The following is a 25683-nucleotide window of genomic DNA, read 5'->3' as shown; positions in this document are numbered from 1 at the left end:
GGTGGTTGGTGTGGGCCGTGCGACAGATATGACAAGCGATAAGAGAGAGATACTCAAACACTCACTTAGAATAGGGAGACAAGACACTGGGGGAGAGCTAGAAAGGCCGTCGGTTGAAGGACGACCGACACCGAAGGAAAGCAAAGGGAACTGCGGCACCGAGTACTGAATTGGCTACTTGGGATTGGGGTCTAGCTGTCTGTGGAATATGAAGAGTCGAAGACTAAGCATAAAAGAGACTAAGAGAGTGAGAAACAGAGAATTGAGAGAGTGAGAGAAGGTTTAGGTTTCGAAATTATAAGAGACAAAAGATAAAGGCCGAAAGGTTTCGATATTTTAAGAGTCAAAGAAACTAGGAGTTGCCGGGGAGTGTTCGATTTTCAATTGAAATAAAATATAATATATTTCAAATTTCAATTGAAAGGTTTGAAGAGAAAAGCTGAAAGTCTCAACTGCTGAACTTTTTTTTGATTTTAAAAAAAATATAATAAGTATAATATTATATAAATATATATTAGTATATATATATTGGTCGATTCGATTAACCGCCTTTTTTTTTTTTTCAAATGGTTAACCAAAATCAAACTAAAACTACCAGTTTACCGAATTGACTGATTTTTCGATTCGGTTTTACGATATTTTTTGCTCACCCTCGGCTGGGCATGCCAACCGTGCATCTGCGCTGTCCGTTGCCACCCCTACACCCGAGTCGACTCCATTGTCGGATCGAATCAAAATCCGAGTCGGCTCTACTCGCCGGGTTCAATACTTCTATTTCAAAAAAAGTCACAAATAAATTCCTTAATTCCAGACGCAAACAGGGCGCGAAGAACCATCAACCTAGCGGAAGAATAACGAAAGAGGATGTTGAGGAAGCTCTTCGCCGGCGCCACTGGCACCGTGGACCAATGGCGTATGATATCAAATCGTCGCTTCTCCTCCATTTCCCCCGCCGTCGACTCTATCGTGCTCCGCTCGCTGAAAGAGCACTACCTCGAAGTCTCTAAAATGACTCCACCACCAGTAACTCCATCAAACCAACTCTCTCTTCTCTGTATTTCTTGGAAATAGTCGAGCTGAATTTGTGTTGAGTTTCTATTTATCTCCCCTAATTTTATATAGGGTTTTAGCACTTCTGCTAAATCTGTACATGTTTTGTGTTTCACAGAAGGTGAACCCACCGGTTCCTTTCACAATCCTGAAAGGCGCACTCGATTCAGACGGCCCCGTGCTCCGGCGAACTTATGGCGATGAAGAGATAAGTATATCAGTTATGCGGTTAGCCAACATTATTCCTGGTGGCGGAGATGAAGATGAGGACGGCATTAATCAGTTATTCCTTCATGTTCATGTATCGAAGCCCGAACGAGAGGATTCCATTCATTTCTTGTGTGGGCTTTATCCAGATGCATTGGGAATTCACTCTGTTTCTATGCGTCCAAAGCTCCAGTCTTCTCAATTGTTGGTTGTTCCTAAGAAATATAGTGGTCCGATTTTCCAGTAAGTCTTCTTCTTATTCTTAGCTTGTTTCTCTTTATTTTTCTGTTTATCATTTTTTTTGTTCACTTAAGTACAGGAGAATAATGTTAAACATAACTTGTGAATGTTTGTATACGTTTATTCTCTCGAATTATCTGATTATGCATATGTACAGCAGCAGATACAGAATCAGATTACGTATTTATAGGACAGATTAACGGTTATATTTTTCACCAAAGTAAACCTTGTACTTGATTCATGAAATCTTACATTTAGGGAATGGGCTCAAATAGCTGCTCTATAATCCCCAATCCCAAGCAAAGTAGTAGGTACTATCGACATGGTATCTTCAAGTACAAAAAGGAAATTTTGATATAAGTCTGAATATAAGTTTTTTTTTTTTTTTTTGGGCGATCAGCAAGTCTGAATATAAGTTTCTTGAACTAACTATCCAAAAAAGGAAAAAACAGTTTCTTGAACCACGGGTCTATATGATGGTGATACAAAAGCAAGGTTTTAAAAATTTCTGGAATGTTACGTTTTGGCTCTGAAAAACTCTGGAATGAGATCTGTCTACAATAAATATTTCACAAACTTGTTTTTTCATTGGTAATTAAACAGGATATTTATTAAGAAAATCAAAGACTAGAAGAAAGTACAATGAAGAAAGAAAGCTTAAACATTTCCATATAATTGGAAAGCGAGCTATCCTCACCTGTTTGTGCATTGCAGATCGGCCAATTTTTGCTGGACAATGTTTCTAAACCTTTGCAGGTTAGAAGGGTGCTTCCCAGGCAGGCTGAATTCTATGTTGATTGGCTGAAATCTGAGTGGCCTAGCTAAAAAAGGAAAAGTGGTGTATAGTTGCATTCCAGCAACAACCAATTGGAACATTTGGAAGGAAGAAACTCACACATTTGTGAATGTGACATATTCTGACGAGGAGCTTTTTTTGGTAATAAAGAAAGAAAATTTATTAAAATAAAAAGAGAGAATACAAAGAAAGGTGACCAGTGGCCACCTGAGAGAACAAAAAGGAAAAAAACATTTCCTACTCCAAGACAGCACCCAGACTTCAAGAAACAAACTTCACACCCTCTGACACGACAACTCCACCTCAGCAAAAAGAACATCTCCCCCACTACAACAGACCTTACAAAGACATAAAGTGACAACACACAAATACTTCTACTAGCTTTCTTTGATTTCTTCACCTTCTTATTAGGACCAATTCCAAACAAACCCCCTTTCGATCTTGCAAAGACTCTTGAGATCTGAACTGTTTGTAGATTCTTTTAGCTACTAAATCTTCCTACTGCATTTGGTTTCTTTAGTATCTTCCTAGATCTCTGCCCCTCATTAATTCTTTCCAGCTCCAGCACAACTTTATCTCAAAAAGCTGAGAAGACTTCAACTCTTCCTCCTCTAGTCCTCTCTAACAATTGCTTCAGAACCCTTACCCTTGATATTTTCCTTCCTATCTAAATTTGAATTGACACCCACTTCTACAGAATTTTCATTCAAAATTCCTTTATCTTGATGATTAGGCATTAGGAAATTTTCTTCTAACTCTCTAAACATCTTCCTCCCCTCCTAAAACAAGAATCCCCAAGGCTTTGCTTACAGCTACTGCAGTTTCCACTGTCCTTTCGACATAAACTCTCCCCTCAAACTTCGTGAGTTTCATTCATAAAGACATTGTCTTCCTTTGAAACATCTTCTTCTCCTTCTTCCTCTTCATCAGCTGAAACCTCATTCTCCTCTTGCAAAGGCCTAGTACCATACATTCTTTTCCTAATATAGATTTTAGAGCACCACATAACCAGACCCTCATCCCATTGTTGTTGTTGTCGTCATCAATTCCTCCCTCCTTCTCTAACTCTATCTCTGTCTCTCTTCTGCCATTATCTTTTTCAACCAAAATCTTCTCAACACTTTCTTTTTCTTTACTCCCCCAAACTCACTGCCAAATTGGTGTCACCCCCATCATTGTTAAGAGTCACAAGACTCAAATTAGGAACATTAGAGACAAGCATAGGCCTAATATTCTCAGGTTGCAATTCAGAGCTCTTTCCAGACACACCATCTTCTCTATTTTCTTCACCATCTGTGTTCTTATCCCTAAAAGAGTCTTATATTTTCTCCACCATCAGCTATCCAAGATTATTAGCACTTAACTTGGATTTCTATTCACAAAGTGTGAGAAAGTGGATATACATTTAAGGATTTGAAAGTGAGGTATTGAGAAAGAAGGTGAGACGAAGGCAATATCACAAAACAAAACAAATACCTCGTACAATGCGATCTCGCTAAGTGAGAACCAAAAGTAATAAATGGTCTTGGCCTCATGCGGGACTTGCATCTAGACCATAGATAGTCTTTGAGAGTGTGCCTGGGGAGAGATGTGTGACCCTTCTTAGGGAAAGTACGGCCGGTTGTACTTGATGTCCGTGTGGATACGTGCCATTCCTTGAGTGACCCCAAGAATGTGGTCTAACAACATTGTGGTCCTCGGGACGTGTCTGTTAGGGAGAAAGAGATGGTATTTGCTTCGTGCATGTTTGTTAATGTAAAGAAGATTCTGGAACATACAGAGCTATGCACATAGACTGGCTTCCCAATTCTATAAAGAGAGGATCCTTTTTCTTTAGCCATTTTTCCATAATCCCCCTGGTTACTCATCCTTTCTTAGTTTCCTATCCCTAGCTCTCGTCACCCTCAGGCATCCTTGCTTCCCAACTTCAAGACCAATAGACCATCCTCATTTTTTTGATAAGTAATAATAAAAATTTATTAAAAACAAAAATAGGATACGATCCTAAAGGCAGGTGTTAAGACAACACCCCCAAGCCCAACAACAATTGAACTACTCTCCTAAACCAACACAAAAAATCAAAACAGAGAGAAGCCACACATACACATTAATACACCATCACCAAGCAACGACTACTGGAAGCAAATCAATCCTCCACCTCATCGAATTCTTCTACACCTCCCTCCTCATCCCAGATTTCTCCCCCTAAGGCTTTAGGAAACTTTCATCATATTCTCCTCCTTTCTCTTTCTTTCGATCTGTTCAAAAGCTCTCTTGGCAAAACTTTCACCTCCTAGGAAGAACAAACCCTGAGTCTTGTTGACTTCCACCTCCCTACCAACAAGAGTCTTCAAGTCCACACTTCCTATCTTCATTTCCTTTTCCTCCGACACCATCTTATCAGAGGCCACGTCTACATCAGTTTCAACCTTGCATGTAGACCTTGAACAATCACCCTTTTTTGACTTCTCCCATTGAGGAGCCCCCGGATCAGTCAGACTATCAGCCCCTTCGGATGATGTAGGAAGCTCCAAGCTAGGATTCACAAGACTGAATTTTAAATTTTACTCCCCATCTCAAGACTCTAGACCATCCTCATCCCATAGACTTATATCAAGAATCTTTGGTTATAGTCTTGTCTTGGGGAGATATGCCATTGAGTAGAGCACCTGCAACACATGCAAATGAAGCGCAACAATCAGTGGTACCGGAGGAGGCTACACAATTGGTTTCAATGCCAGGCATAGGAAGTATCGCCTACATACGAAGATGAGCCTGGTGATAATTAGGCTAGTCTGGCCAGAAAAGTCTATGATATGGAAGATTGGCTTGATTGGATGGAGGAGCAATAGAAAGAATGAGTGGATTGAATGGAACAAAAGCAAGATCGACTATTTCATTGGTTGCAAAGCTAGTTTGCAACACGATAAGCACAACTGATACCAACAACAACATGCATTTCAACCCCACCTTCACCAGAATTGGAGCCAACACCCCCCACACTTGGGCAACTAAGAATGGCAATGGGACGGGGACCATATTCCCCATCTCGACCTCGATTTTGAAACAAATCCTTGTCCTCGAACCCGATCCCTATTGAGGATAAAAGTTACCCTCCACCTCGATCCACGATGGAGACGGGTTCTTGTGGGGATCCGGATTTCTGAAATATTTTATGGAAAATAAATTTACTTAAAGGAAAAAATTTAAAATGTATATATAATATTTTAAATATATTTTGATATATATAATATAATATATATTTAATATAAATAATATTTAATATAAATAATATTTAATATATATAATTGGGGTTAGGGCAAGGCAGGGACTTCACTCCCAATCCCCATCCCAATCTCTAACAGAGGATGCCTATTAATCCCCATCCCCGCCCCCGCCCTTGCCAAGGCAATCTCCATTTTTGACCCCATCAGGTCAGGGAGGTCAGATACTCGGAGGGGATGGGGAAAATTGCCATCCCTATGGGCAACTAGCTTTGGAGTCTTATAGATCTCCATTAGATCCGAAGCTACCACTGTGATCTACTTCACCATGGCCATCATCACCTGTACAACACCAAATGTGTCTAAGACATAGAAAAGATGTGTTTAAGATCTTGGGTGGCCTTCAAGAAGCCCTTGAGTAGGACATTTTTGAGGAGGGAATAATGCATAGAAGGCACGGAACTTGTCTAAGAGTTCAGTGCTATCTATGTAAAGTTAGGACTCGAGAGGCAAATCATTGGATAGTTAAATGTCCGAGATGGCCATGTCGTTATTGACAGGTTAAGACCTTCAATAGATCTGGTGCATATTTGTTTTATTTTCAAGAAAATAACATATTAGAGTTGTTGATGCATGTTTTGTGGAGTATACCTTGATGGTAGTATTACCACCATTCAAAGTGGAATTAAATTATGCCATCCAAAGATGATGGTGACATGATGTGTGTCAACAAAGTAATTATACTCCATACTGTCATTACATAGATTGACTTGTAATTTTGGTAAGATGCAATTAAAAGCATTTCAAATCATATAACAGTTTAATTATCACAATTCAAGAAAGAAGCCATACTTTAAGGAAAGTGTATCTTTTCCCAAGATGTTTGTTTCTTAATGATCAGAACATATTTAATGGATATACTTTATAAATATCAAATGTAAAAGCCATAGAAATCACTTTGTGTCTAAATAACAATCACTCTAGAGAGTGATAAAAGTTCTCAAGAAAAAAAAAAGAAAAACAGTAAATATTACTTCATAACTATTTTACATGGAGACTGTTTTTTGTGTTAGAATCTGACATGCATATGAGGCATTGAGGTATCAGATTCAGCAATCCTATAAAAATAGGATTCAGATGCTGTACTTGGTTTCGGGTTAAACTTTCACAGTATACCTTTTATAACTAATGGGATAATTATTGAAAAAAAGAAAAAAGTTCATATATACATCACTGCAAACAACATTGAGTCAAACAAAGTTTGGTCATACGAAATTATAAGTATTACAAAATTACTATTTATGTCCTATTTTTACCCTAAGAGTTTGAGGTTATTTAATCACATATTAAAGATGTGACAACTGAGAAAGAAGAGTTCCTTCAATATGATATCAGGCTTTTCCAAAATTGCCTTCGAACAATTTGAAAAAAATAAAAAGGAAGGGAGAGGCAAAAAAAAAAAAAAACAGAAGAGAAGAAAGCAAAAAAAAAAGAAAGGAGTTGGAACGAGGAGGGGGTGGGGGAGGATCAAGCAACTGTAGAAGACTGATTGTAGCGTTGTTGGAGGTGTTGTCAGGAGGGGCAAAGACGAAAGTGTTGAGTTGGAATGTTAAGGGGCTAAGGGAGAGAAATAGAAGGCTTCTAGTGATCAACTTAATAAGAAAGCAGAAGCCTGATATTGTTTTTTCTGCAGGAAGCAAGACTAGAATCGTTTGATATGTCTTTGATGAATGTGATATGGGGAAGGGGCGGAGGGGAATGGTTGGAGGTGAATGCGGTGGGTTTGGCATGAGGTTTGGTTATCTTGTGGGATTCAGGGGTCTTAAGGAAAGTAGGGGAGTGGACTGGAAATCATTCTGTTTCAGTGTGCTTGTAAGAGATTAATGGGGGGTGCTCTTGGGGAGTGATGAACATGTATGGACCAATTGTGGAGGAGGAGAGGGTGGCTTTCTAGGAGGAGCTAAGGTGGGTAAGGCAGTTTTGGGAGGGTCCGTGGTGTTTGGGAGGGGATTTCAACATTGTCAAAAGGAGTGAGATGAAAGGGGGAGGGAAAGAAGAGTCAATGTGGGTGTAGAGAACACTGAAGTGGGCCCCACAGCTACGGTCCCACTGTGTTCGTAGGGTAGAAGATATTCTAGTCTGCCTAGGGTTAGCTATTGGTCATTTAGTTGTTTCAGTTGTTATTTATTTCAGTCTTTGTTTTACTCTATTTGTTATGTAAAGACTAAGGGCAGATCTGTCCTTTCCATGTAATGAGCATAACCTATAAATATTAATTAAAGTGGCGGCGGCAAAATATGATGCTTCTGCTCCTCCTTTCAACCCTTGTGTTCTACTACTTCTTCTCCCTCTTTCTCTTCTCTCCTCTTTCTTTCTGCTTATCTTCGATCCTGAGATTCATTAGGGTTCAAGACTGATAACAGTTCTGAACTTCTAGTTGGTATCAGAGCCAGGTTCTCTCATGTGAGCCTAGTCCAGCCGACCACATGAGAACCATCTAAGGTTGGAAGACTGAGAAAGCAGAGTTCGTTGACTGGTTCTTGGAGATCTTCAGAGGATTAGTAGCTGTTTGAAGAAGTATCACAGTTGTAGCAAGTTGGTGATCAGGAAGAATCAGAGAAGGCTAGGGTTCGGGTAACCTTGGTAGGCAGCGAACTGCATTCTACTGTAAGTTTTTTACTTTATGAGAGAAGTAACATCAGAAAAGATAGGTTGGACCTATCCAGTAAGGGTGGCCGAACTACTCCAGGGTTTTATCTCTTTGTTCTCTAGGGTTTCTCTAGGGTTTTGTCCTATCCCTACGGCAAATCCTAGTATTAGGCCGGAACTTGTGATCTTATTCCTGCGGCAAACCCCAGAATTCTCCTCAACATTGATCAGTTTTAGGGTTTCATATTAACCCTAATACAAACATTATCCGTAAGGCTCTTAGGACTGATTAAAACCTCGAATTTGTTTCAGCATATCAGATTGCCCTTCAAACTGTGTTTCAGTCTTTTTTTGGGGTTTCAAACACTTTTGAAGGGGTGAAAACAGTTCGGACTATTGCTGTTGTGTGTGGTTATTGATTTCAGATCAGTCTTATATATATTTCATGCACATCTATCGTGAGTACAGATTGGTTCTCTACTGATTTTGTGACTGTTGTTGGGATTTCTAGTGCTGGTTTTGACTGTAGTAACCCTAATATTTGATACTTCTGGTTCTTGACTGAAATGGAGCTTAAGAATCAGGCAGAAGGCAGTTTTGGGAACAACAGTTATGGTGGTGGTTCTGAGACAGGTTTTCAGATTACAACCGTAAAGTTTGATGGATCAAACTACTTGGTATGGGCTCAATCAGCCATGCTGGCTATTGGGGGAAGGGGCAAAGTAGGGTATCTCTTGGGAGATGTAGCAGAACCTTCCAAGGGAGACCCTACGTATACCAAGTGGGTCCAAGAAAACTACTTGGTTATGACATGGCTCTGTAATTCAATGCAGCCCCATATCAGCCGAAATTACTTATGGGCAAAGACAACTAAGGAGATATGGAATGTGATGAAAGAGACTTACTCCCAACCCCTTAATGTTGCCAGAGCATATGAGTTGAAATGTGAGGTGAATGCCCTTAAACAAGGAGAGAAACTGGTGTCGGTCTATTTCTCTAACTTGCAGTCCCTGTGGCATGAGATTGATCACTTAGAGACTCTTGAGTGGGAGAGTCTCAAAGATGCTCAGATACATAGAAAGCACATTGAGACAAACAGAGTGTTTGAGTTTCTGGCAGGACTGAATTCAGATAATGATATTGTGAGGCAACAGATCTTGACCAGAGATAGTGTGACCCTCTCTCAGGCATACTCCTTAGTGCATAGTGAAGAGATCAGGAGGAAAGTCATGATGCAACCTCAGCCGCTTACACCTGCCTTGGTAGCTGTCAAATCCAAAACAGAGGGTGATTCAGAGAGGGACAGAAAGAAGGAAGATAAAAGGGATGTGGTGTGTGAGCATTGCAAGAAACCTAAACACACAAAAGAAACATGTTGGAAGCTGCATCCACATTTGGTCCCGGCAAAGTTGAGAAATAAAAGGAGTAATGCTCATGTGGCTACGACTACTGATTCAGCATCCTCATCTGGCACGAGAGGCACACCATTAGAGACCTTAGCTGCAGTTCGGGCAGCTCTAATACAATTGGAAAAGGAAGTTGGCAGTTCAGCTCAGTTACCGCAGTCATCATCAGCTTCAGCTACATCGGCCTTTGCACACTCAGGTACTCGAGCCTCAACCTACCATGCCTCCGCTCTAGGTACTACTGAATCGTGTTGGGTAATAGATTCAGGTGCATCTGACCATATGACCAGCTTGCCCTCTCTGTTTACTACTTATCACTTATCTTCTGGTAGGGATAAAGTATCTATAGCTGATGGCTCTCTTGTCCCTATTTCTGGCAAGGGTGACATCAAACTGTCAGATACTATATCCTTGTCCTCTGTCTTGCATGTTCCTAAACTGGATACTAACCTCCTTTCCGTCAGTAGCATTACCAAACATTTGAACTGCTCAGTAACTTTCTTTCCTGACCGATGTGTTTTTCAGGACATGGAGACGAAGAAGGTGATTGGGACTGGCTGTGAGACGAATGGGATCTATCTGCTCGAGGAGAGTTCTCGTCGGGAAGAGTCAGTTGATAAGAAGTTACTGGTTTCTCAAGTTGTGAGTCCGGTTGTGTTGTGGTATAACCGATTGGGTCATTTATCTTTTCGGTCCTTGAAGAGTCTGTTTTCTACTTTGTTTGAGTCTGTTGAGTTATCTCAGTTGAAGTGTGAAAGTTGTCAGTTGGCTAAACATTGTAGAAACTCTTATTCATTGAGTAATAAAAGGAGTAATAGTTCTTTTGATATTGTGCATACTGATGTTTGGGGGCCATATCACATTCCTTCTATGGGGGGGTACAGGTATTTTTTACTATTTGTTGATGACCACACCCGTTTTTCATGGGTTTATCTTATGCGATCACGAGATGAGGTGCCTGTCCTGACCCAAAACTTCCACCAAATGCTCCTAACACAATTTGATGCCAGGATAAAAGTACTTAGATCTGATAATGCAAAGGAATACTTTGCTAAGCCATTGGCATCGTACCTCCTTAATCATGGGGTTATCCACCGGAGCACGTGTCCTCATACACCTCAGCAGAATGGGGTTGCAGAGAGGAAGAATAGGCACATCTTGGAGGTGGCTAGAAGTATTATGTTTACCTCCAATGTCCCTATTCGCTTCTGGGGTGATGCTATCCTTACGGCAGTATATCTTATTAATCGGATTCCTTCTCGGGTTCTTGATATGAAACCTCCTTTTTCCCTTCTATACCCCAATGAGGTGTTGTTCACTATTCCCCTCAAGACATTTGGTTGTACCTGTTTTGTTCAGCTTCTTGGTCCAAATCACTCCAAGTTTCAACCCAAGGCCTCCAAATGCATCTTTCTTGGTTATGCACAAACTCAAAAGGGTTATTGTTGTTATGATTCTGTTTCAGGGAAGAAGTTTGTATCCATGAATGTCACTTTCTTTGAGGAGACTCCCTACTATTCTCGGGTCTCTCCTCAGGGGGAGAGTAGTGAGCGTGGAGATTTGGGTCTTTTTCTTCAGGGGGAGGAGTGCAGTGAGGACAGGGTTAATACCTTTGGGGCTGTTCCCTTACCTATTCCAGTTGATGATGAGGGCTGTAGTAGCGAGGGTGGCCAAAGGGATCGGGAGTTGAGAGTCTATCATAGGCGATGCAGGCAGATTGATCCTGGTCATCAGCAGTCCCAGCCAGCTACAATCTCTTCTGCGGCTCCAAGTCCAGATATTACAGTCCCAGGGCCCACAGACTCCTTCCATTGTTGCTACCTCACCCTCTGCAGATGGCCTTGACCTTCCCATTGCCCTCCGTAAGGGAAAACGGCATTGCACCACATCTACAACCCACTACATCTCCCAATTTTTGTCCTATGATCGCCTATCTCCCTCCTACAGGTCCTATCTCACCTCTATTGCTGATGTCCCTATTCCGAGAACAGTGCAAGAAGCCCTATCAGTCCCGGAGTGGAGAGGTGCAATGCAAGTTGAAATGGATGCCCTGTTGAAAAATAATACCTGCGAGCTAGTTGACTTGCCCAAAGGAAAGAAACCTCTATTGCTCGCCATAGGCAGCTCGCCATAGGCAGCTCGCCATAGGCAGCTTGCCACAGGCAGCTCGCCATAGGCAGCTCGCCGCGGGCAGCTCCCCATAGGCAGCTCGCCATAAGCAGCTTGCCACAGGCAGCTCGCCACAGGCAACTCACCCTCATAGCCTGGCAACTTAGACAACTCGGCATTGCATAGGCAGCTCGCCACTTGTAGGGTAGCTCGGTACAGGAGTAGTTTGACATATCGCAAGAAGATCTCCTGCCAGACGACCTGGCCTAGACACCAACCCGCCAACTGACACGGGCGCTGACCTGACGACCTGGCCCAAACACTGACTCGCCGACCTGACAACCTGGCCCAGACACCGACCCGCCGACTGACGCAGGCGCCGCCCTGACAACCTAGCCCAGGCGTCGACCTGGCCGCCTGATACAAACGCCAGCCTGACGACCTCGAGGAATTCATCACTGTACCCCGGTTCTTACGGGATGTGACGAGTCTTACCGTTTGGAGGCTTTTCACCCACCTAACCCGCGAGGACTCCGGTATATAAAGACCTCACCCCCCAAAGGGGAGGAGGATGGGAAAAAAATGGAGGTAATCCCTGCTCTCTAGCTCTCTCGTTTCTCCAATATCATCTTCAAAGCTCTCTACAATCAGAGTGCTAACTTAAGCGTCAGAGAGCCCCCACCGGGAAAATACCCCCGGGTCCTCTGATTCAGTTCTTGCAGGTCCCTCTGCTCCCGCCGCCTACAAAGAGGAGGAAAAGATGGAGTTCTCGCAGGTCCCTCAGCTTCCACTGCCTACAAAGGAAAGAAGACCACCTCATGCAAAGGGCAGTCAGGTTGCGCTGCACCAGGGAGCTCCACCATTCTCTAAGTCACAGGCCGCCTAGTAGGGAGTTCGCCACCAGGTAACTCTCCACCAGGCAGTTCGCCACTAGGCAGTTTGCCACCAGGGAGCTCGCCACCAGGCAGTTCGCCACCAAGCAGTTCGCCACCAGGGAGCTCGCCACCAAGCAGTTCTCCACCAGGCAGTTCGCCACCAAGCAATTCGCCACCAAGTAGCTCATCACCAAGGCACATCCCCACCGGGTCAAATAGCGAGGTACTTAGCCAAAAAATTTTTACATCACAAAACATTGGTACGTGGCCAGAAATGGCTACATCAGAGTATGACCCTCAGTTGATGCTTTGATAACATTGAATAGCACAGTGAAATCATTTTGGGCATGGTACAATCAGTTGGTAATTATCAAAGTCGAACGATAATACAACAACCGATTAGCATTGTTGCATGAGTCTTCTGATTGGATGTTGGACACACCTTGGGCTCTTAACACCCTGTGGATTCTTGACACTTCTAGGTGACATTTTTCTTTATCCCATTGCTAAATGGACAGCTAATATACACATTGAATGCCATCTTTTTCTACAAAATATTAAGAGACAAAGATAGTCATTTAAATATGTTTTCTATGGGTTTAGTGTTAAATTCAACAAAATGGAGTACTTATTACACATTTTTTATCAGTGAGTATTTCTGCTGATTAGAAATCTTCTATATATAGCAGTTAAACTAGAAAGAAGAAGAAGAACCGTTTACTGTATTAGAGAAGTAAATACAGGTTAAGAGAAGAGAGAGAGAGAGAGAGAGAGAGAGAGAGAGAGAGAGAGAGAGAGAGAGAGAGAGAAGAAGAGTGAGGAGAGGAGAAAAGAAAAAAGGGGTTCGGTGGTTAATGATCTGCCACCCCATACACTTGTTTATTTATAGCTTTAGGTTCCTTACAAGAATAGGAAATAAACAAAAATTATAAACAATAAGGCCAGCTGACCCAACTTAAAAGAAATTAGAAACTTCTAATAAAAGAAATTAGAAACTACTAATAAAAGAAATTAGAAACAACTAGGTGTGGGTATGAAACTACACACACTAGAGCTTGAGTGTGGGTATGGAACCCCACACTCGTGGCTAGCCAACTATTTCTTCAGTTAAAATTAATTTCTAGAACAATTTTGAAATGGTCTTTCCTTCCTGGTCAAAAAATAACCTTCCCATCTATTGTTTCAATCTTTCTATGCTCCAAAGGTGATTTTAGAGAAGAGTTAATCACCTGGACAATGATGATGACATTATGACGATGATGAGCAACAGAGGAATTATAGTAATGTTGAGTTTGGATTGACAAGGGAAGATAAAGATTTTGTAATGAAGTCTCCTATTGGTGAAGATGATTTCAATTACAACCAGAAAGGCACAACATGGCTCCCATAAGGATGGGATGAAGACGAACTTTTCTAAACATAATAATAGTGCATTTGGTAACTAATGACAGTGAAGCTTAGTGCTGGTAATGAGGATAACGTTTCAGAGAATGTGTTAGAATTCGGAATGTTTGATGAGGGTAGTTTTAGTTCTGTGGTTGACATTGTGGTAAAGAATCCAAAAAGAGAGTAAGAAATAATGATTTTCAAGATGATGACTGGTTTAAATCTTATATATGTCAGGCAAATAAGATGGTGTTTGGCATCAAAATGTTTATTAGCATAGCCATTTTGCCTTAATTAGGACATGCATTGAAGTAGTAACAAATGATATAAAGCATTCTTAATTAAAAAATGGACATGGCACTGAACAGAACAGAATGGTGAAACAGGATTGATGTAGCTGACCCCATATAGTTGGAACAAGGCATGGATGATGATGGTTTTGCCTTAATTGGTGATGCAACGCCATAAACATTTTGTTAATATTTCCAGTAGAAACATCTTTGGCAAAGAAAATGCTGGCATTAAGAGAAGACGACATTGTGTTTGGATTTGTATATTTTAGAAATTATGGTGCAATTGTGAGGTGAAAACTGACAACTAATAAGGAGTTATGGTGGTTCACTTTTTAATGGTTCCATTGAGAGGTACAAAGCTCGGCTAGTTGCAAAAGGGTTCACTCAAACTTATGGTATAGATTACTTGGAGACATTTGCCCCGGTAGCCAAGATGACCACCATTCGGGTTCTATTATCTCTTGCAGCAAGCTACACTTGACCTTCGTACCAAATGGATGTTAAGAATGCTTTCCTGAACGGGGACTTGCAGGAAGAGGTCTACATGCAGTTGCCTCCTGGATTCTATGATACAGAGGCAGGTAAGAAAGTTTGTCGGCTCAATAAGGCTTTGTATGGTTTGAAGCAGTCACCTAGAGCTTGGTTCGACAGATTCAGACTAGCCCTTGGGAAGTTCGGTTATGTACAGGCCCAGTCAGATCATACATTATTCATCAAGAGGGTGGAGTCGTCACTGACACTACTTGCAGTTTATGTTGATGATATTGTGGTCACAGGAAACGACAACCATGAGATTGAGTCCCTCAAACAGCTCCTTCATCAAGAGTTTGAGGTGAAAGATCTGGGTACACTACGGTATTTTTTGGGTATTGAGGTTGTTAGATCTAAGCAGGGGATCTTTGTCTCTCAGAGGAAATATGTGTTAGATCTTTTGGCTGAAAGTAGAAAGCTAAGTGTCAAACCTGCAGATACACCCATTGAACAGAACCACATGATTAATGCAGAGAGTGGGGAGTTGCTTGAGGACAAATTTATGCTCCAGCGGTTAGTGGGAAAGCTCCTATATCTATGCCTTACCCGACCAGACATTAGTTATGCCGTTAATGTTATCAGTCAGTACATGCATTCTCCTATAACCACACACCTTCTAGCAGCAGAAAGAATACTAGCATATTTGAAGAGATGCCCGGGTAGAGGTATACTGTTCAAGAACAATGACCACATGAAGGTGGAAGTCTATACAGATGCCGATTGGGCTGGGAGTGTTGATGACAGAAGGTCTACCTCTGGATATTGTGCTTTTGTGGTAGGTAACCTGGTTTCTTGGAGGAGTAAGAAACAAAGTATTGTCTCTCGATCCAGTGCTGAAGCTGAGTATAGGTCAATGGCTAATGGAGTGGTTGAAATTCTTTGGCTGAGATCACTATTTGAGGAGTTGGGCGTTGAGTATGAGAAGCCCCTGATGCTGTATTGTGATAATCAAGCGGCTATTAATATAGCACACAACCCAGTGCAACATGACAGGACTAAACATATTGAAGTTGATCGACACTTTGTACGAGAGAGGGTCTCATCACAAGAAGTATGTCTCCCATACATCACCTCCAATATGCAACTGGCAGATATCCTCACTAAAGCTGTATCACGGAAGAAGCTAGAGGCAGATCTATCCAAGTTGGGAATGATAAACATTTATTCCCAACTTGAGGGGGAGTGTAGAGAACACTGAAATGGGCCCCACAGCTACGGTCCCACTGTGTTCGTAGGGTAGAAGATATTCTAGTCTGCCTAGGGTTAGCTATTGGTCATTTAGTTGTTTCAGTTGTTATTTATTTCAGTCTTTGTTTTACTCTATTTGTTATGTAAAGACTAAGGGCAGATCTGTCCTTTCCATGTAATGAGCATAACCTAAAAATGTTAATTAAAGTGGCGGCGGCAGAATAAGATGCTTCTGCTCCTCCTTTCAACCCTTGTGTTCTACTACTTCTTCTCCCTCTTTCTCTTCTCTCCTCTTTCTTTCTGCTTATCTTCGATCCTGAGATTCATTAGGGTTCAAGACTGATAACAGTCCTGAACTTCTAGTGTGGGGATGAGGAGATTTGAGGCTTTCATTAACGAGCAAGAGCTACTGGATCTCCCCCTGAATGGGGGGAAATTCACATGGTCAAATGGCCGATATCCAGCAATCCTTAGACAGTTGGATAGATTTTTGCTTTCTAGTGAATGGGTGGATTGACTAGGAGTTTTGGTTCAGGAACCACTTCAAATTCTACTAACAGACCACAAACCTATCATTCTAAGAGAATTTGCAGTTGTTTCTGGCCCAAAACCTTTCAGACTTGAGAACATCTGGCTTCTTCAACATAACTTTGTGGCTTGGGCAGAAGAGAAGTGGAGGGGTTTTCAGGTAGAGGGATCGGCTGGGTTAAAGTTGATGAGGAAACACTTCAACGGCTCAAACAGGAATTGAAAGAAAGAAGGGGGGGGGGGGAGTTAGGGAGCAAAGAAAGTAGAAAGAAAGAGGTGTTGGAGAAGTCGGCCAGATTGGAGAGGCTGGAGGAGGAGAAAGAAATTTACCCAACAGAGGTTAGAATGGAGGAGGAGGGGCTGGAAAGAGAGTTAGAGAGATTGCTGTTGAGGGAAAAGGTGAGTTGGAGGCAGAAATCAAGGGCTTTATGGTTAAAAGAGGGAGATAAAAATACAGCCTTTTTCCATGCTTATGCATGTGGGAGAAAGAGGAGAAATCTAATTACGAGGGTAGAGGTGGGGGAGGAAGTGGCTGAGGATTGGGAAAATTTTCAAAGACTAGTGGTGGAATTTTACAAAAAGTTGTATTCAGGCAGGCAATGGTGCTGGATATCTTTGGGGGAGGTTGAATCAAAAGTCTTGAGTGAGACAGCAACTGAGTGGTTAGAAAGGGAGATAGAGGTTGGAGAAATAAGGGAGGCCTTAAAGAAGATAAATGGAGACATTTAACTTCATAAACTTTTTGGAGGACGACTTTGTGCAGATGATTAAGGAGTTCTGCAAGATCAAATTGGTAGAAAGGAAAGCAAATGTAACCTTCATTACACTAATACAGAAGAAAGCCGAGTCTGTGAACATGAAGGACTTTAGACCAATCTGCTTAATTTGCAGCCCTTATAAACTCTTGGCTAAAGTGTTATCAAATGGGCTGAGAAAAGTGCTTCATGAAGTAGTAGGGGAAACTCAAATGGCCTTTGTGGAGGGAAGACAAATTCTAGATGGGGTGATGGTGGCAAGTGAGTGCATAGACTCAAGGCTGAGAAGTAGAAGGCCTGGTCTAGTGTGCAAATTAGACATAGAAAAGGCTTATGATCATGTGGAGTAGGGATTCTTGGAAGAAATTCAGAGGCTGATGGGATTTAGAGAGAAATGGAGGAGTTGGATATTTGGGTGCATCTCTTCTGTATCACTCTCAGTGATACTTAATGGGGTATCCTTGGAGTTCTTTCATCCTTCTAGGGGGCTGAGACAAGGGGACCCTCTCTCCCCTTTTCTGTTTGTGCTGGTGATGGAAATTCTAAATCTGCTGATAAAAAGGGGAGTTCAACAGGGCTGGCTAGAAGGTTTCAATGTTGGGTCAGAGGGGCCAAGCATTTCCCATTTACAATTCGTAACAATACCCTCATTTTCCTTTAATGCAGAGGAGGACCAAGTTCTGAATTAAGAGCAGTTCTGGCCAATTTTGAGTTGCTATGAGGCATAAAGTTGAATTTGGAAAAGAGTACTCTTTGTGGAATCGGAGAGATCAGTCAGGAAGAGATATCCTTATTTGCAACAATTCTTGATTGTAGGGTAGGGGAGCTCCCTTTCTTCTACTTAGGCCTTCCAGTTGGGGCCAAATATGGGTCAGCAAGTACATGGAAACCTCTTATAGAGAGGGTGGAGATGAGGTTGGAGAGGTGGAAAGCAAGATACCTCTCTTTTGGGGGCAGAACCACTCTCATTAAAAGTGTGCTATCCCCACTTACCATATATCACTGCTAAAATTCCAACATCGGTTGCCAACAAGATCGAAAACATTCAAGGTATTTTCTATGGGAAGGGGCAAAGGGACCTAGGAAATTTCATCTAGTTAAGTGGGAGAAGGTGTGTAGACCGAAAGCATTAGGGGAGTTGGGGTTCAGAAGAATAAGGACTTTTAACAAAGCCCTCATGGGGAAATTGTTATGGCGGTTCGGGCTAGAAAAAGAAAGGGAGTCTTCGTGGAGAAGGGTGGTGGTAGGGAAGTATGGGGTGGGAACCAAGGGAGGTATCAAAAACCTATGGGGTGAGTGTATGGAAGGGCATAATGAACTTTAATCAGGACTTCAGAGGCTCGGTAAGTTTTAAAGTGGGCGTGTCAAGACTGCTGGAACAGAGGAACAGAAGGCAATTAATCAGTTTTACAAGAGGAACAGAAGGCAGTTAATCAGTTTTACAAGAGGAGGCCACATCAGCACAACTAACCATCCACTTGTAACAACTGCCATCCACTTGTAACAACGGCCATCCACTTGTAACAACAATTGCCATCCACTTGTAACAACTGTAACAATCAAGATTGTAAAACTATAAGTAGTAGAGCAGAAAAGGAATAGGGGAATGGCTCTTTCAACATTAAACTCTCTCTCTCTCTCTCTCTCTCTCTCTCTCTCCTTCCAAGAATACAGGAGGTTGGGCCCTCGAAGAGCCCTGAGTTAGGCAGGTTCCTAACAATTTGGTATCAGAGCCAGCATGGCCAACACAAGAAACACGTCAGTAGACAACCAAATGGATCAAATGGAGGTAGAGATCCATCGAATGTCTTAAGATCTCAAAGAAATGAAGGAAGGCTTCACTGCTCTCCTCCTTCGACTGGAGCAGGGGGCAACGAACACTGATGGAGGAAGCCAAGAAGAGCGCAACAATGAAAACAATCGCAGAACAGGGGCGACAACAAGAATAGCCAAAATCGACTTCTCCATCTTCTCAGGCGGCGACCCAACTCCCTGGATTCCCAGAGCCGAACTTTATTTCGATTACCATGAAACACCGGGGCAAGATAGGGTAGCTCTGGCTTCTATGCATCTTGAAGGGGAAGCTATCCTTTGGTTTTAATGGTATAGAAGAGGGCACCCTCGTCAAAACTGGGCAGACTTCACGGACGCCATGACTGTCCGTTTTGGATAATCTGGGTTTGAAGATCTTGATGAAAATTTGGCAAAGCTGCGGCAGGTGGGATCAGTAAAAGAATACTAGATGGAGTTTGAAAGGCTAGCCGTGAGAGTCCAAGGGTGGACGGAGAAGGCATTGGTGGGAAGCTTCGTCGGCGGCCTAAAAGAAGAACTGCGACTGGAAGTGAAAGTGATGCAGCCCACTTCGGTCATCAATGCGGCAACACTAGCAAGATTGTATGAGGACAAGTTCAGTCAAGCAAGAAAGGTGCAGCGACCATGGGGTTCAGAAGCAAGAAGGGAGCAAGAAAGGATGACAGCACCAGACAAGGAGGAAGGAGTACTGGGCCCAGACCCACTGGTTCCTTTCAAATGGCTGACCTGGGCAGAGATGCAAGCCCGCAGAGACAAAGGTCTCTGTTACAACTGCAAAGAGAAATTTGAGCCGGGCAATCACTGTAGGAAACAACAAGCGTTTCTCCTCTAAACAGATGCCGAAGAGGAAGACGACATCACTGGTTGCGGAGAATCTAACCCAGGGTGGGAAATACAATCCAATGGCACGCCTGAAATATCCTTACAAGCCCTTACGGGACTTGCGTCCCCTCAAACAATGAGAGTTGCAGGGCTGATTTTAGGACGCCAAGTGTCAATCCTCATAGATAGTGGCAGCTCCTTTAACTTCATAACTCTAGTCTTGGTGGATAAAATGGGACTTACGGTTCAACCAACAACGACCTTTACGGTTCATGTGGCCAATGGTAACAACCTATCTTGCAATAGCATTTTCATGGGCCTACCACTAAAGATTCAGGGTCATCAGTTTGCGGTGGACCTATATCCTCTCCATCTCAGTGGAGCAGACGTGGTGCAGGCATTCAATGGTTAAGACAACTAGGACCCGTGGTCTGTGACTGGGCCCGTCTCACCATGGACTTCACATCAGGAAACTCTACAGTCCATCTACAAGGGCAAACATGCAAGTGCCCAAGGCCCATCAGTCTTGCAACACAAACAAAGCAAAGAGGAGATCCAGATCAGCCCATATTCATGCACATGGACTCAAATTTTCCTACTTAGATCTGCAATCAAATTTTCCTACATTAGACCTTGAGGGCAAGGTCACTCTAAAGGAAGGGGGGATTGTCAAGACTGCTGGAACAGACCAACAGAAGGCAGTTAATCAGTTTTACAAGAGGAACAGAAGGCAGTTAATCAGTTTTACAAGAGGAGGCCACATCAGTACAACTAACCATCCACTTGTAACAACTGTAACAATCAAGATTATAAAACTATAAGTAGTAGAGAAGAAAAGGAATAAGGGAATGGCTCTTTCAGCATTAAACTCTCTCTCTCTCTCCTTCCAAGAATTCAGGAGGTTGGGCCCTCAAAGAGCCCTGAGTTAGGCAGGTTCCTAACAGGGTGATGGCTCTAGAGTGAGGTTTTGGGAGGACGATTGGAGTGGGGTGGGGAAGTTGTGTGAAATCTGTCCAAGACTGTACAGATTGGCAAGATCATCAGGTCTTAGTAACCCATTACTATGAAGTCAGAGAGGGTAAGGTGATTTGGAGTCCTAGGTTCAGGAGGCCACTGCTTGATCAAGAGGTGGAGGAATGCATCCTTTTATTGGAAAAGTTAGAACAGTCCAATATTTTTATAACAGCTGAAGATGGACTGTGGTGGAAGGAGTGTAGAAATGGGAAGTTCACAGTGAAATATTTCTACATGGCTCTCATCAAGGATGAGACATCTTCAGACCAACTTGGAGGGATCTGGGGAGACCCAATTGCTCCAAGAGTAAAAGCCTTTGCTTGGCTGGCTGCAATGGATAGTGTTCTCACAATGGATCACCTGAAGAGTAGAGGCTTTAATCTGGCCAGCTACTGTTATCCAAGCAAATCTGAAGAAGAAACTGCTTTCCACCTATTTGTTTCTTGTCAACTAGCAAACTTCATTTGGAAACTGTATTTTTTCCTATTTGGGGTTTCCATCTTCCAGCCATCATCAGTAGCTGGACTCTTCTCAGGCTGGCCAAAGTTCAGAGGAGGAAAGAGAGCAAAAATAATTTGGAGCTGTATCCCCTTTGCAGTGTGTTGGTCTCTGTGGGGGGATAAAAAGGAGGTTATTTGAAGGAAAAGAAAGAAACAGTGAAGAGCTTGTGGCTTCAATTGGCACTGTCATCGATTGGGTTCTTTCCCTCCAAGAGTTTGAGCAATTTAGTTATTCAGATTTTACAGAGAATTTCTGGTACATACTTGATATTCAAGCATGCAATATGCATCAGTTTAGTCTTGTATGAAGTGCTTTTGTTTGTTTGATTGTAGATGGGCACTATGGATGCCTGATTGTAATGGGATGTCATCTTGACAACCAACAGCCTTTACCTGTTTTTTATTTTTAATAAAATTTTCTATCTTACCTTTCAAAAAAAGCCTCATGTATCTGACACGGGTACTGTGCCCAATTTGATGTGTCCATGTAGCATAGCTTTATGTAATCTGAATTAAATAACAATATTAGAACATTAAATAAATACATGTTTCTCAGAATGATATCACATTTGGTCTCATATACAGTCCAGGTGATTATTGAACTTTTTAGTTCTCTTTTGGCATGGGTGATATCATCAAGCATGTATCATTGACTAGCATAAGCAGATGAATTATTCATTCTTATGAGGTGATTCTTTTTGGCTGGTTTCTTGGCAAAATGGCAGGGATCTTGATGAGAAGATGAGAGATGCACTCCATGGGTACATAGAAGAGCGTGGTGTGAATGAAAGTCTCTTTCCATTTCTCCAGGCATGGCTTTATGTGAAGGATCATCGGAATCTTATGCGTTGGTTCAAAACTGTAGGTACTTTTATTAATGATCGGAAGTCAGCTTGAGCTGCAAGATGTTTCTTTCGTTGTATGCTTAATATAGATAGTGCTTTTCACATGGGCAAGTAAGGGAATTTGAGAATGTTAGCTGGTGAATGGAGATGCAAGTTTTAAAATGAATATTCAATTTTAAAAACCATATTAGGATTAATGAAAACTGTTTTCTAATTGTATGGTAATAACTACCTACTTCACAGGTCCTGTATTCCTAATTTTCCATAGTTATTTCAAGATGATGTGCATACTGGCTTACAGAGATAGGATTATAATTTATGGGTAATTTACGAGTTGATGTATGATGCATCTACTTGACATGGTCTTTGAACCACTTACCCTTGAACCTTTCCCCCCAATCTGACCCCGGCCCCTCACCTACATCATACCTTGCTTCCAAAAGTTCAGGTCGTTTTTGGGGGTTCATGCTGGCTCCCTATAGGGTTTGGTGTGTCTCCCACTTTCTTTTCCTTAACCCTCTATTTATTCTCCTTAAATTTGTTTTAAAGCATCACTTTTGATAATTGATACTGTTAGTTGAATAGCTGCAATTTTCCCACATCTCATCTTTACATTCTGATTTGCATCCTATTCTATACATTTTATAGTAGATATAATTTAGTGTATAAATTTTCAAAAAATAACAAAGGATCATGAGGCAGTCCATGTGGCTTGAACATGTGGGGCTTAACTAGTATTTTACGATGTATGTATGCAACCATATGCAAGTTTTATGGAATTTCATGTTGGTCATAAAATATTAACCACAAATTAAAGCAGTAAATCAAATGATGAAATGATAACTTACACTTGACTTTTGAGAAATAATGGCAGGATTCTTGAATCACACACATGCACGCATATCCAAGGATTAAGGGCCCTAATTTTTAGACCTATGAGCACTCTATTGACTGAAAATGAGTTACTTACACTCAGATCAATATAAATGGGCATAACTAATTATTGGCCCTTAACAAAAATGTTTATATCCATACCACCTACCTAGTTGGTTGCATAGGTGATGGGCCTTCAAAATGCCTAGGCCATTGCCTGGTCGATGTCTAGGTTATGCCTTAACTGTAGGTCCTACTGATTTTTCTTTAAAGAAAAAAAAATTCTTACACTGTTGGTTTCTTAAACTTCCAAATGAGAGGTTAACTTTTAAGATCAACCCTAAAAGATATATCTTTAAGGTCAATTCTTTCCTAAATCAAGGAAGGTATTTGTGATCAACCCTATCAAATTTCCTGTCCTTGCATGCAAGTCTGAGAATGCAAAGTTTGGCTTGATTTCAGGACAGGAAGTTTCTGCTAAGGCCACATTTGAGCTAATCAACTTGCTACTCAATAAATTGCAGTTCTGTTTGGTTACTGTTGCAGGTGACATTATAGGATGAATAATGTTAGGTGCACTTGAAATCTTGTTGGGGATGATTTTTAGATGTTTTGTTCAAGTCGTGATACTTTTGTACCTTGAATCTACGTTTTGGAAGATTGATGTTAGACCTGCCAATGAGTCAAGTCAACCTGACAGACTTAACGAATCCCACTCCATCATACAGGGTCCAGGAGAGGTCCTTGTTCTGATTGGTTGGATCTGGGGCTGATTTTTGAGACCTGATAATACTTGAGTTGGGAATGGGTCAAACCCTGTCTTGAACTAATAACCTAACAGTGCTATTAAAATTGTCAACCAGTTATTTACTAGTCAACCAATCAGTTAGTTGAGGGTCATACTACATCACTAACCAGTCATTGGATACCTATTATGATGTGGTTACTTGGGTTGAATAAGCATCAAACCAGGCTACTAGTAGGGGCTCTGCTGTGCCAGGCTTCTGTGCCTATGACTTTAAATAGATTATATTGAATGTATATCTACTTTAGGCCTGGGGTTGGGCCCTCAAATTTCCAGGCCTGATGCGGGCCTGGGCCCAGGCTTGGGCCTGGGAGGCTGGGCCTGAGGACAAAACCCAGGCCCAAGCCTGGAAATTTGTGGTCCAGGTTGGGCTGGGCTAGAAACGATCACCCCTATTTACTAGGTTGGTTGACAACTAGTTTGCCTGCTTGACCTAGTCAACTAGAAAGTTTTGTCTTAAAGCTTTATTTGCTTACTTTATATCTAATTATTTAAAATACTATGACATATGCTTTTACATGTTATACGAATGCTACTTTCTTAAATATCCATGATCCCTTGGTTGGGTAATATATAAGAAAGATGAGTTCTTTTAGGTCTTCTTTCAACCAGTAGTGTGCTGATATGGAGTTACCACAAACAAGAGGACCACACCAAGTATTCAATGTTGCACTTTTTCTCTGTAAAACCTAGACCATTACTCCTTATGTTAGCGCATCCACCCTTTTATGTTTTCAACATGAGGATTGTAAACAAATGCTCTATTATCATTCTTTGATCACATATTTGCATTCTTTATTAGCTTAATATGAGATTGAATAAATATCTTATTTTTTTAATGGATGCATCAATATTTTAAATTTACAAGATATCTTTTTGATGGTTGACTAATCGGTGCCTAGACATGACTATTCACTGTCTAAACAACTAGTCATCACCAACTGAATTGACAACACTGGGACCTGACATGTGCATATATTGATTATATATTAAGTAGATGACAGAGCTCCTACCTTTTTTATTTATTACTTTCTTATGTGTAAGTGTAATACCTTAAAATAGTATGTCTAAACATGTCATTTACATCTATTAAATTACTGGGTTTATTAACCCAACCAAGTTTATTATTAGTTTCTTATAAAACAAACTACAAGTTTTCACACTTATGAATTAAATTATAACTGGGTCTTATTGGGTCAGACCCGATAAGCATGATCAGGTCAGGACCGGGTCTAATGAACCAATCCGTCGACAGGTTTAGTTGGTGGTCAATTAGTGAGTGCTTACAGGACAAGACATTAGGAGAATGGTACTAGATCAGACTGCATTTGATTGTACCAAAGTGCTTCAAAATGTGTGAATAATTTACAGGGTCTTGTGCATCAGAATCTGGTTGTTTTCCTGTGGTTTTATTTAGATTTGAGTCTGTGATTAGAGAAAGTTTCAATATGATTTTCATAATGCTTAAGCTAGAATGCACATTTTATAGTTCTACTAGCTAAAAATAGGCTACTTCTAGAATCAATGTGGTCCGTCCTTACTCTTTTGGATAAATGTTTGCAAAATCAACATTTAAAGGTTTTGTGATCATGTTGGTGGTAACATCTAGTTTCAACTCCAAAGATTTCTAATCTGGAATAATTTGGTTCCAATTTGGACCATTAACATGAGTCAGATAAATGCCAACTAGTGTTATGTTGTACTTGACATATGTATGCATTATCAGCCTAGAAATTTTGCATCTGCCTGCTTGCCAAAAGGGGCTCAAAATTCAC

The 25683-nt window shown here is 41.5% G+C and overlaps 1 protein-coding gene across 1 annotated transcript; it reads left to right on the top strand.

Moving 5' to 3' along the window:
* The first annotated feature begins 246 nt into the window (after positions 1 to 246).
* On the top strand, positions 247 to 22455 carry LOC148847660 (mitochondrial acidic protein MAM33-like). Its single transcript, XM_088949403.1, has 3 exons — positions 247 to 1023; positions 1169 to 1500; positions 22111 to 22455. The coding sequence occupies exons 1-3, from the start codon at positions 865 to 867 to the stop codon at positions 22280 to 22282; spliced, it is 663 nt and encodes a 220-aa protein (XP_088805529.1). The 5' UTR covers positions 247 to 864; the 3' UTR covers positions 22283 to 22455.
* The last annotated feature ends 3228 nt before the right edge of the window (positions 22456 to 25683 follow it).

This window comes from Nelumbo lutea, chromosome 6 (genome assembly GCF_056320005.1).
Source record: "Nelumbo lutea isolate HS-2025 chromosome 6, American lotus-T2T, whole genome shotgun sequence".
Taxonomy (NCBI): Eukaryota; Viridiplantae; Streptophyta; class Magnoliopsida; order Proteales; family Nelumbonaceae; genus Nelumbo; species Nelumbo lutea.
The sequence above is the reverse complement of the archived record's forward strand: the minus strand, read 5'-3'. Positions and strand labels throughout refer to the sequence as shown.